The 14,104-nt window shown below is 38.7% G+C and overlaps 1 protein-coding gene across 1 annotated transcript in view; it reads left to right on the forward strand.

Annotated features, from left to right (window-relative positions):
- LOC126468584 (transcription factor IIIB 90 kDa subunit) overlaps window positions 1–14,104 on the forward strand; it is a 371,910-nt gene that overhangs the window by 318,601 nt on the left and 39,205 nt on the right. The window contains exons 8-9 of the mRNA XM_050096561.1: window positions 2,020–2,128; window positions 6,972–7,106. Coding sequence (XP_049952518.1) covers window positions 2,020–2,128; window positions 6,972–7,106 — 244 coding nt within the window. The remainder of the gene's footprint in view (window positions 1–2,019; window positions 2,129–6,971; window positions 7,107–14,104) is intronic.

Below are 14,104 nucleotides of genomic sequence, written 5' to 3' on the forward strand. Positions count from 1 at the left end.
CCCCCTACCCTTTGTACTAGGATATTTAGTCAACATTATATGTGTCAGCTCTATATAATGATGATAAGAAAGAAAGGGAAAGTGGAGCGGGGGGGGGGGGGGGGGGGGGGGGAAGATCCATTATTTTACTTTAAAGAGTTCAGATTTTGACACAGTTCAGGGGCTTTGTTTTTTTGTTTTTAATTTTGCTACCCTGAGTTGAAACTTATTAAAAGTTTATTATTTTTACATTGTCCCAACATTTAGTCTGTTAGTCATGAAAAGGCTTGACAAGCTCCCTCAGTAGCACTTCATCCAATCTGTCACTGGAATGCTTTAATTCACTGCATTTGTATTGAATCTTACAAATATTATTTTTGTTATTGTTATTAAAAGCTATTGTAACACAGAGGCTTTTTGAGGGAATACAGTGCCCAGAGCACGGCCACAAGAACTGTACTGGCCAGTTCCTGTCACAAAGAAAGAGAGCCGAATAAAATTAATTTGATAATTCTTACCACAGATTCAAACTGCCTACAAAATTTCAAACTCATTGATAAAAAGCTGAGACCAGACAGACCTTTAATTAACAATTCATAAAATAGAATCAATCATTTTATGCAATTAGAGTAATTTTCCCTGACCGACCAGTATCACAAAAACACTGCTTACATGAAGGACCATAAAGTGGACGAGGCAGGTTAATTTTCACATTATCCATTTAGTTATTGTAGAAAATGTTCAAAATGGCAAATTTCCTTAACAGTTCCTGGACATTACATTTGAATAGAAGGTGAAGCCACATGTTAATGTAGGCATACCAGTTTTCCCTCATTTGGAGACTTTGTGCCCAAACAGGTGTCCCAGCCTGAGAGGTGAAGAGACTGAGCCACCCTCTGGGGCAAGGCTGCAGCAACAGTTCATTCCCTCCCAGTGTTATGGTGGCTGCCGGGAGCTATTTGTGAACTGTGGGTGGGCACACACTGTGCGCAGTGGCTGAGTTTACAAATAACAACAAAAGTCATGCTCCAGCCATTCGGATGCTGATTTTGGACGCCTTCACTTCACAGACTATATTACTGCAAAAGTCACCACATTTTATTATTCAAGCTCCTGTGGTGGGAGCAGCCATATATTAGGGCTATCCTTGTAGATCAGCATGATTCATGTTCAGAAGCTAGCAGCAATCATGTTGGTTGCTACCGAGCAGTTACACGGTTTGCACAGTGAGTGATCAGAATTGCAACCTGACAAAATAATCATAATGAGGTAAGATTTGTTGTTCAGTCCTTTCTCATGTTTCTGTTATGTGGATCTCATGGCTAGCATCTTGTCACTCTCTTGTTCAACCATTCCTTACTCTGTAGGGACTGGATGTAATCTCACTAAACTTCACTGCATTTTAATGTTGTTCTTGTGTTAAATCTTTGTCCTGCAGCAAGGTGGCTTTGAATCAAGTCACTCAGATTTGAGAGTGCATGCTAGAAAACTTGTGACAGGGCTGCCTCATATTTGTGTGTTTTACTGCAATATATATGCCAATTTTTTATCATATTTACTGCGAATCATGTTCTGTAACTTTCCCACTGTCTCTTTTTTTCATTAAATGAAGCTCTCAGTTAGGCAACAAAACACCTGTGGGGAGTAGTATTCTGACACCTGAAAGGTCCAGGGACCGCAGATCAACAGGTGAGTGTAACTTCCTGTCTGCGAGAGAAAAGCAATAGGCACAACAACATCATACGACATCAATCACCCAGTTCAAACAACAGATCAGCATTTACATTGTGGTTGAAAGGCACTCCACACAATCTACCCCAACACTATACCCCTTTGTTCCCATGCATAAAACAGGAAGGGAGATTATCTTGAATTGAGTTCATGTTACAAGATTGCAGTCAATCTGTAAAATATGATTTTCATTTCTTGATATGTAAACTGTGTAGTCTTGTTCAAATTTATCTTCAGTTAGTTATTTATCCAACATTTTCCTTTCCATTATTTCCAGTTTATGTTTACTGACAAGATATCTGTTTACAGATGTTGGAGGAAGAGGGTGTAGAAAAAGACTTTACAGAACTGCAGCGGGAGATTGAAAAACTTCTTGATGAAAGAAATAACAAGAAGCGGAAAAGAAAAGTTATAATTGGTGAGAATGAAAATTAAGATTGAGTACCTTTCAGACATTTGATTTTTCTGTATGAGTTGAACAAGCACAGCTATTAATCTGTACCTTCTGAGCCTTATTTAAGTTTCATTTTGCCTAAACTACTTTGTCTTTAAATACGTATGCTTGTGTCTGTATATGTGTGGATGGATATGTGTGTGTGTGCGAGTGTATACCCGTCCTTTTTTCCCCCCCTAAGGTAAGTCTCTCAGCTCCCGGGATTGGAATGACTCCTTACCCTCTCCCTTAAAACCCACATCCTTTCGTCTTTCCCTCTCCTTCCCTCTTTCCTGATGAGGCAACAGTTTGTTGCGAAAGCTTGAATTTTGTGTGTATGTTTGTGTTTGTTTGTGTGTCTGTCGACCTGCCAGCACTTTCATTTGGTAAGTCACATCATCTTTGTTTTTAGATATATTTTTCCTACATGGAATGTTTCCCTTTATTATAACCATATTGTCATGTTATGCACATAAATGAGGTAGACAGAAATGGCCATTTGTACCAAAACAGTATTGCATATGTGGCATGTGTTAGAATTGCTGCAATATTATAAAGCCCTATTTCTTTTTATCTATCCAACAGTGACAAAATACATGTATTCAAATCGAGAAACATACCAGTTTTGGGTACTATTTGTATTAATGGCTTTTTCAGTATCACACAATGACATTTTAATTTTCTTGTAGTAAAATGTTTGACAAAATTTGATGAGGTAATAGATTCTTTCATTGAAGGGAAAGCACGCCATGTAAAGCTGTAGCAAGATTAGAGAAAAAAAATGCTGGGATCTGAGGACTGAAGAAATAGGTACTGTCGTGTCTTTTGTCTGTACTGGTTTCTGTTTCCTATATTTAATTTTATCACATGAAAGAAAAAGTTTTAGCTAATAGGCAATAAAGAGTGCAAATTTTCTGGAGAATTCTTATTCTTCTGGTTACAAACAATGCCACCCAGTATTAATTCTGAGTTTTTTTTAAGGGGAGTAGGAAGTGAACTGGCCAACTGGGAGGAAGAGAGGCACCACAGGACATTGTAATTTCCACTGTCCTGAATATAGGTTTGTGGCTTCAATTACAAAATATATATGTTTGAATTCCACAGAGCGAAATGCAGTGACGTGCTGTGTGAAGAGGTGTGGCACACACTTTGGCACCTGTAAGACCAAATAACACGTCTTACATTTCCTCGAACACATATGTTTTATATATCAAACTCTTCAGAAAGATGTGCACTGCAAAATGAACATATTAAATTTTATTTTTATTTTCTATTTTTGACATCCTGTCTCAGATTATTGAGGGGGGCAGGGGGGGGGTGCCACTATCAAGTGTTTGCCTTTGTTCAGAAATATAATAGATCTGGGGCTGTGTCTGTGGATGTAATTCTGTCATTGGTTCCAACAACTACAGGAAGCCAATGACAACTTCATGAACACTGTAATAGGATCAGATGAAGCTACATTGACTCATGAGGGTGTCTTCAATATGCACAATGCCCACCATTGGTGTGTGTTAATCTGCACATCATCCATGAGCATGGATGTCAAGTTCACTTTGGCATCAACATCTGTGTCAGAATATTGGCAGACAGGAGTTGTGGTCCCACTTGTTGCCTGTCAGGTTGACTGCACTCCTTTCAACTATTTGCCTGACACACTGTAAGATGTTCCACTCCATGTTCGGCAGAGTTTATCATTCCAACATGGTGGTGCATTTCCACACTTTGGAATTAATGTGCAACAGCATGTAGACAGAACATTTCCAGTGAAATGCCTCAGACAGGGAGGTACAATTATGGCCTCCACATTCAACTCACTGAAATCCCCCTGGATTTCTTCCTGTGGGGACACTTGAAGGAGCATGTGTATTTTACTCTGCCAACATATATGGAGGAACAGATAGCAGGTGCATATGCTGCTCTTTTATCTATGGATGCAGCCATGTTGTGAAGAATCCAGAGCTGCATGATCCAGTGGGTCTCGTAATGTTTGGGCGTGCGTGAGGGTCATTTTGAGCATCTGCTCTGAGGACAATATACTCCTTTGTAAACGTCATGCCGTCAGTAATATGGAAAATATTATTGTCCCTGGTTGCTAATGTGTTCACCTTAGCAGATGTACTGCGTGTATTGTGAATGACTGTTAGATGTTGAGGGTTATTTAACTGTGCATTCATCTTTAGCATCTCAAAATTGTTATTCTGTCCTATGACAGGTCATTTGTTTCATCTGTCTATTTCTAACTTGTCTGACCACATTTTTGTTATGTTCATCATTACAAAACATTGTACTATCTGAACATCAGTTATGTTAAGAAATGGTGTGTACTGCTGTATTACATGGCAGAATGAAATTGGCAAATAAAAACAAATACGTCTTGACACAGAGTTGAAACCTCGATCTCCACCATGCTAACCCAAAATGCTATCCACTGCACCAGCTGCACAACACTATCCTATATGCTGACAGAGGTAGTTAATGTACATGTGATTACGGAGTTGCCAGATTGGCAATCTTTAATGTCCATTTACTGCCGGAAATAGGCGCAGGATGAAATTTTGTGACAGACGTTTTTGTATTACTAGCATGTGACAGATGGCACTGTGAAGTCCAAGTATGCAAATTTTTCTTCCCTCCTGTATAACTTCATGCAAGTATTGCATTATAGTATTGTAATCTCCAATATGTGAGCGATTGTACTCTTCATTCAATACTGTCCCATTTTGATACATTACAGGGTGGATGTAAAGATCACACACACACACACACACACACACACACACACACACACACACATACACACAAAGAAAATATTTTATATTTGCTTAGCAGTGAAATTTTAATTGAGATTTTTTCTTGGTTGTATGGAGAGCTTAGGTCACTGTGAGTGCAGGTAGTCAGGTTTGTATTACTTTTGTAATATGTACCGTCTTGACTTGTTGCAGACCTTGTTAAAGATGCCCTGTTAATGAAAGAAATAATTCCTGCTGTAAGATATGTTTCAAAAATTTAAGTCTTTCATTAATTGTTTTGCATTCATTTTTTAACTATCACATTTATGCTCAAACAATGGAAAATCCAAGATGGAATAATGACAATATTATGAAAGGGATAGGTTGCTACTCACCGTACAGTCAGACAGGCGCAACAAAAAGACAGCTATACATTTAACCTTATGGCCAAAAGGCCTCCTCCTAAAGAACAAACCCCCACATTCTCACAACCACAACTCACACACACACGACAGTTGCTGTGCGCAATTCAGCCTTAATGGCCAGAGACAGTAATCATGTATATGTGAGTTTTGCTTGAGTGAATGTGTGTGTTAGCTACTTTAGAAGAAGGCTTTTTGGCCGAAAGCCTAAATATATAGCAGTATTTTTGTTGTGTCTATGTTCACTCAAATTTTTGTTCAGCCGTACTAAGACAGAACGATGCGGATTCTTTGTAGTTATTACATGAATATAGGTTTGTGGCTTCCATTACAAAATATATATGTTTGAATTCCACAGAGCGAAATGCAGTGACGTGCTGTGTGAAGAGGTGCGGCACACACTTTGGCACCTGTAAGACCAAATAACACGTCTTACATTTCCTCGAACACATATGTTTTATATATCAAACTCTTCAGAAAGATGTGCACTGCAAAATGAACGTATTAAATTTTATTTTTATTTTCTATTTTTGATATCCTGTCTTACAGTATGTCAGGCAAATAGTTGAAAGGAGTGCAGTCAACCTGACAGGCAACAAGTGGGACCACAACTCCTGTCTGTCAATGCCACCCAGTATTAATTCTGAGTTTTTTTAAGGGGAGTAGGATGTGAACTGGCCAACTGGGAGGAAGAGAGGCACCACAGGACACTATTGCAGAGAAAGAAGATGAGAGTTTGATTACTAGTATGTCACAAGTAATCAACCATCATCACTGCCCTATTCATGCCAGTCATCTGTAGTCAACCTTTGGGCCAAAGCTCTTCGCCTTACACTGCACAAGGTCTTGCCATTCCCCATCACCATACAGAGGTGCCAGTCATGCACCTAGCTATCAAATTCACAAAAACAGTGCAAGAATTTGGTAGATAAAAAAAATCAAATGAAGTTGATATTTGCTGTAAAAGGAATACAAAGCTGATTAACTGTCCTCACCCAAAAGGCAACCTCAGCTCTCCAGGAGCTCAAGGCAAGATTTCAATCAATATTTCACTGCTAAGTAGGATTTTGAGCTGGTGTGGGAAAAATAAAATTGTGCACGGAATAATAGATATAGTGTCTCTTTCTCTCATAAAACTTTCACAGAAAAAAAAGTTTAATTAGCACATCTGAAATTCAAGTACTCACTACTACATGAGACATTGATGACTTCCTTGTCAGACTGGCTTACTAGTGATGAAAAGAGAAACATGACCATCATTCACAGGAACATACAGATACACACAAAAATAATGTGTACTAGCTTCAAGGGTACTGGTTGTGCTGTAAAGAAACCTAGTTTAAATGTAGAGGTACGTTTTGGGACTATGACTGAGTTATTTTTACGTATAGTAGTACACTTTGCCATCAGTTTCTTATGGGGAGGGGAAGGATATCCAGGCAGCTTTATATACTGTTGTTTCACATATTGTGGACATATTTCAAAGACAAAAAACAGAGAGAACTTTTTATGTAGATCATGTGCCACCTTGCTGTCAGAAAACACAATAACACTTGACTGCAATGAAGTCTTGTATGTAGGAAACATATATTCAAATGTTCTGTACGCAACATGCTTTTCAATGCATGTTTTTGACTGTAATATTTTAACAATTAACATATTTTTTTCTTCTAGATGCAGGTCCAAATTCTGATAATGAATGTGAAGAGACTGAAAATTTTATTGTGGAATCAACACTGGGAACAATTGAGGGCTGTATTACAGATGATGTCAACTGCTCATCCAATAGCAGCAATGTTGTAGGATTAGGTAAGTTGATAGATCAGACTATGTAGATGAATGGCATTTTATACTTCCTTGAAAGATAATCTGAATGCATTGTTCTTGGGTTAATGCTAGGAATTTTTTGTCTAACCATTACTGTATAGACTAAGACAACTTATTTGCTATCATCAACTGGGTTTCTTGAATGAAACTTTCACACCGCAGCAGACTGTACGTTGATGTGAAACTTTCTGGCAGATTGAAGCTTTGTGCCAGACTAAAACTCAAACTCAGAACCTTTGCCTTTTGTGGAACCTTTGCCTTTCAGGATGACATGATGTATTTGGCAAATGCTTAATTGAACTTGGACAGCAAATCCCAGCAGTGATTCAAGAATAGAGAAGAGAACTTTAATTGGTTCGACCAATTCCAGACAGAACTGGCAACAATCAGCAGCAAGTCTGCTTGCCCAAAGAATAATTGAAGAACAGGCCCCAACATCATGGGGACATATATACAAAATGTTTTGGCCTTATTCCAAGTCATGAATTTTAATACAACAGAAGCTGACAAAGTGGATACATGGGACAAAACAGACATCTAAGGCAGCCTAATTTTCTTGATGAAAGGAGTCACGGAAGACTAAGCTTTTTAGGTATAGGAGGTTCTAATGACAGAGGAATTCATCAAGTGGTGCCGGTGAATCAACAGAAAAAGTCAGGCAAGAGAGAGACTGCCGACTGCTGAATGTGGTCCCTATGGCAGTTGTGGAAGGCCATCATGAGTTCACCTCTCCCTTACATCATAGAATAAGGGAATACATACATGGTTGTATGGTAGCCAGAAACTTTGGACTTAGAACACAAGAGATAGCAACATTGTATGTCGACCTGGTACATCAGGAGGTATTAGAGAATGTTGAGGAAGAGGTGTTTCAGTCTTTAGCACCGATCTCCTCCATCGGTTGAACAAACCATGAAGAATGGACTCTACCAACTTGGGCTTGTGCTGCCTCCACTGTTAAGCAAAAACCCAATATCTGACCAATGCAGGTACAACCAATCCCTTCACTAAGTAAAATGCTCCACAGAAGAACAGATGTATGGAGGATGGAGGAAAACACATCAGTCTGTGTTCACTGTTGATGCCCTGGAGATGCTGTACACTATTGCAGAGAAAGAAGATGAGAGTTTGATTACTAGTATGTCACAAGTAATCAGCCATCATCACTGCCCTATTCATGCCAGTCATCTGTAGTCAACCTTTGGGCCAAAGCTCTTCGCCTTACACTGCACAAGGTCTTGCCATTCCCCATCACCATACAGAGGTGCCAGTCATGCACCTAGCTATCAAATTCACAAAAACTAAGAGATATGATGAGCTATGGAAGTGAGGCCACCACAGGTGAAAATCGTCCAGTGATTACACTCACCAAGATGACAGGAAATCTCTTTGACAGCCAGTGAGTCTGGGCCCCAAGACAACTCATTAGATTCCTTTTTTGCAATATCAAGTGCTTATTGTCATTAGCTAAAAAGATATGTTCTGTGATATGAAAGGTCGCAAATGGGAAATACAACCAGCCATCACGAATGTGTATTGCACAAATAACTTTCAATAGCAGAACACAGCCCTATGTGTTTGTTGTTTTAACAGGCTATAGTCATGGTGATATTCTTTGTTGGAACTTCTTACAGATTTCACAAGCAATCATAGACTGTGGAAGATCAGAGCTTCAGATTGATGAAGTTATTCCAGCAATCACACGACAAAGATTGATTTTGGCAGCAGTTTGCCACTGGAGATGATGTTATCCCACCATAATCAATGAGAAGATTACAGTCATCAGTTGAGATGTCAAGTTAAACTGTGAGGCTTTTTTCAGTTGCAAATCGCCACTCAGGCTCACAAAATAAATCTACATGCCAATGACAGTAGTATTGCGGGTGGTCAAGGAGAACTTTGGCTCACTAATTGTCACGAGCAACCTCAACTTATCCTAGGTAGGGACAGGCAAGCCAGTCCAGGAAAGTCAGCATAGTGTCACAAAGTATCATACTCCACTACCATTACAGAAAATGCAGGGAATGAAGCCACTATTGAGCTGCCAATAGGATCTGGTCTGACTGAGGAACAATTTCAGCCATTAACAGCAGTTCTGTGTCAGTTTTTGGATGATTTCAAATCCACATTGAAGAAAAGACAGACCATCTGCCTCATAATAAAACACCGTATTGACAGTGGGGATGATGCACTAATTAACCAGCACTCACATAAAGTTTCATTAGCTGAATGACAGACAGACTAGGAGAAAATGGAGATGATACTGCAAGAAGACATCATAGAATCTTCAGAGTATTCATGGTCCTCTGCTGTGGCCCTTGTAAAGGAGGAGGACAGCACTTAGTGGAATACTCATACTACTGGTGATTCATAAAGGCTTAAGTACCAAGGCATGTACCTTGTAAAAACTATCATTGGGAGATGCCAAATTTTGCTGGAACAGGGCACAAGAAATATTGTTCCTTATCCTTAAGGAGGTGCTGACATCTCCAGTTCTAGAATTGTATGATGAGACTGCCACGACAGAACTTCACACCAATACTAGCAATTTTGGGATAGGGGCCATTCTAGTACAAATTCAGGAAGTCATTGAAAAGGTGATAGTTTCTGCTTTCAGAGTACTCTCAAAGTCTGAGAAGCAGAACTCCACAACCAAGAAAGAGTGCCTTGTACTTCTTTGGACATATTTATTTGGCAAACCATTCACCATTGTGACGGATCACAATTTTCTTCACTGGATGACTGACATGAAGGAGCCATTGGATCAGCTGGCAAGATAAGCACTAACACTTCATGAGTACAGCATCACACTGGTGTACAAAAATGGATATAAACACAAGGATGCTGCCCACCTTTCAAGGAGTCCTTCAGAGGAACACAGCAGCGAGGATAAAATCTCAACTGTTGATGCATTAAATGACATTGCTGCTGTACAGCAGATAGATTTAGCATTGCTGAAGACCATAGAAGCCTTGAAAATGAGAAACTGACCAAAGGAGGGTTCCAATTAATAAATGGAACAGTGTATAAGAGGAAGTATGACCTGATGTGGTGGAAGTGGTATCTCATGATCCCAGCTCATCTGTGGCCAATGATCCAGGAGTACTGTCATGACACTCCAATACCTGGTCACTTAGGATTCATGAAGAATCTAGACTGAATCAGATGCGAGTATCACTGGCCAAATCTCTTGCAATCTATTAGACAAAATGTGGGATACCGTAGAGAATGCCAATGATGGCAAAACATGCGGCAGTTTCCTTTGTGGCATCTGGTAGCAATCCAGCCTGCAACAGCACCATTCCACCAAATTGAAATCAACTCCTTAGGGAGGTTCCCAAAGTTGACAAATGGAAAATGATGGGTGATAGTCTGCACTGATTACCTAACCCACTATGCTACCACCAAAACTGTGCCAACTGCCAAAGCTCTAGAAGCTGTGAAGTTCCTTGTAGATTATGTAATTTTAAAGCATGAGTGTTCCATGTGATGATCTCTGATCATAGGAAAGCTTTTCAGTTGTCCATCTACAGATGAATGGCCTCAGAGAATGCTTTAATAAGATATTATCAAATATGCTCTCAATGAACATGCATGTTGAATAGGGAGACTGAGATACAATAATGTCCATCATGACATTAGCATGCAACGCAGTGAAGCAAGATGCTTTAAGCCTCATACCACTCTTTCTGCTCCATGGGTGTGAGGCTGAAATGACAGTGGATACACTGTCCCCATTTCAACTGGACGATACTCATGATGACTATGTGAAAGAAATCACCAGAACCGAAGAAGCAAGACAGCTTGCTCACACATGAACCTCAGACACTCAGGAGAAAGACAGAGTGTGCTAACGTGAAGCACTGGCCAGAGAGATGTAGCCTGGGATTCTTGTTATGGATTTTTATGCCTGTGTGAACAGTGGGACTGTTGGAAAAGTTACTAAAATATTGCTTTGGGTTGTATCATGTTCTTCTTTGTTTATTGGGCACATTGATGTTCAAAGTAAGTGTGCTTTCAATGCTAAGTGTTATGTTTCATCAATGAGCCAGCTTTCGGGTTTGGACATGTGAGTGGTTATGTTGTGACAATATTTTTAGTATTACACAGATGTTCATTTATTCTGTGTACCTCCTTTCTGTTACACCAGTGTCAAATACATTTCTGCCCATTGTGTTCGGGATTTTGGCATTCAAATGGTTCAAATGGCTCTGAGCACTATGCGACTTAACTTCTGAGGTCATCAGTCGCCTAGAACTTAGAACTAATTAAACCTAACTAACCTAAGGACAGCACACACATCCATGCCCGAGGCAGGATTCGAACCTGCGACCGTAGCGGTCGCTCGGCTCCAGACTTTACCTGTCATAATTCAACATGTTTTTTAATAACTGTGTGGTTACTAATTTATATCTTAAGCTTCATCTGTCGAATAGAAGGAATTGTCATTGAGAAATTCTTTTAATTTGTTTTTAAATGATGATTGGCTATCCATCAGACTTTTGATGCTATTTGGTAAGTGACCAAAGGCTTTTGTGGCAGCATAATTCACCCCTTTCTGTACCAAATAACAAATTTTGTAAGTGAACACACACACACACACACACACACACACACACACACACACACACACACACATTGAAGCTACTGTGAATATCCCTAGTTTTTTAAACAAATGTCTGCAAGATGATCTTGAGTGGGCCTCAGCTATTATTCTGACTACGCACTTTTGTGCAATGAATACTTTTTCATTAATGATTACTTATCCCAAAATATCATGCCATATGAAAGCATTGAATGAAAATAAGCACAGAAAGCTAATTTACTGATGTGTTTATTATCAAAATTTGCAATAAATCTAATTGCATAAGTAGCTGTACTCAGATGTTTCAGTAGATCATCAATGTGTTTCTTCCAGATCAATCTCTCATCAATGTCATCAATCCAAACTCAAAAAATTGGAATATTCTACCTTAGCTACTACAGGCTTCAATTCAAACTCTATATCTATTAATAGTGTTATGTCATTTACTGTACAGAACTATACATACGGTGTTTTATTGAGATATAATACGAGTCCATCTGCAGGAAAACACTTAATAATTTTCTGAAAGTCATTATTTACAATTTCCTGAGCTAGTTCTTGTTTGTTGGGTGTGATTACTACACTGTTATCATCAGTAAAAAGAACTAGCTTTTCATCGTTGTGAATATTGAGCGGCAAATCATTAATATATTATATTAAGAACAATGAGGGACACAAGAATGAACCCTATGGGACCTCCCCAGTTTGAGGAATCTGCTGCATTTTCTGCATTATGTGAATGTTTATTTCAACCTTCTGCAGTCTTGCAGTTAAATATAAATTAAACAAGTTGTATACTGTCCCACTCATACAACAGTACTTAAGCTTATCTACAAGAATTTTGTGAGTTACACAATCAAAAACCTTTGAGAGATGATAGAAAATCATGATCAGTGATGATCAGTTATTCAGAGCATTCCTGTTGAAAAGATTTCCAGAAAAGCAAATCGATATTTTGTTAGTACTTTATTTTTACAAATTTGCGAAGCTATTCTTGAGTACATTACTTTCTCAAGAATTTTGGGTAAAGGTGCCAGAAGTGAGACTGAGTAGCAGTTGATGGCATATCAGACCTATCCCTCTTTCTATACAATGGTTAACAACAGCATATACCAATCTATTAGGAAAAATACCTTGTTACAGTGAGTTATTACATATTTGGCTGAGAATCCTACTTACCTGCTGGGAACAAGCCTTCAGTACCTTGTTGCAAATGCCATGAATTCCATTCAAGCTTTTACTTTTGAGTGAGTTTATTATTTTCCTACTTTCAGAAGGAGAGGTGCATAGAATTTAAATTTCATCAGACTTCATAGGTATTGCCTCTTCCGCATGTAGCTTTGCCTTTTCTAATGAACATCTGACTCCTATTTTTTCTCCACAACATTTAAAAAGATTATTAAAAATATTTCCAACCTATTTATAATAAAAGATCAAAACAAATTTCCATAAATTTGCAATTGTTAAATTGTTATTTGAATGCACCATTTTGGAGGACTATTCTGCTTTACCATATGAAGATATGTCATCATGATCAGAAAGACCATTCTTAATAGGATAAATGTTCATTTGCTTAAATTTATTAAGACCTATGAAAATAAAATCTGCCAGTGTGCTGCTTTCCAGCACTACCTAAGTAAGAAAATCAACAACTGATGTTGAGTTAAAAAAAACAAGGTCACTCTTCCTATAAGACCCTCCCAGAAAATCTACATTGAAATCCCCCAAACAATAATTTGCTTTCCTCTGTATGACAGGTATCTCAACAAAGAATCCAAGTTTTTCAGAAACTGGTGGAAATTTTCCAATGGGGATCTATACACAGCTACAATTTATTAAAAAAGTACCATCGTTTAATTTACTCACAGGAATATGCTTTTACATGTTGCTCTACATAAGTTCTTTTAGTTTCTAAATTTTTCACACTATGATGACTTTTAATATGTTTGGCAACTCCTCCTTTTTTCTGCACTGTGTCTACTTAAGTAAGTTTACATGCACTTACATTTACCTTTTCCATATCTTTTGACTATATGATGTACACACAGGCATAGTAAATCTATTAAATCCTCAGTTCCTAAATCTTCCAAACAAACAAGAACCTCTTACACTTTGTTTTTCAATTACCTGATGCAATATACTGACCTTATTTTCCACTGTACTTTGCTGAGGATCTTGTGATATTGTAACATCTTTAGTACCTGCTGTTGGGACTCGCCGTTCTTTCAAAGTGCTGCCGCCAGTTACGCGCGTCCTCTACATGCGTCGCCGTCTGCCAGCCATGCAGCAGCAGCGCCACCTATGTGGCCAGCCAGCCAGCGGCCACTAGACTCGGACTCAGTTATGATTTGACTGTTAAAGTGTACACGCGTCTAACTCTGTTTACTTGATCTGT

Source organism: Schistocerca serialis, chromosome 1, assembly GCF_023864345.2.
Source record: "Schistocerca serialis cubense isolate TAMUIC-IGC-003099 chromosome 1, iqSchSeri2.2, whole genome shotgun sequence".
Taxonomy (NCBI): Eukaryota; Metazoa; Arthropoda; class Insecta; order Orthoptera; family Acrididae; genus Schistocerca; species Schistocerca serialis.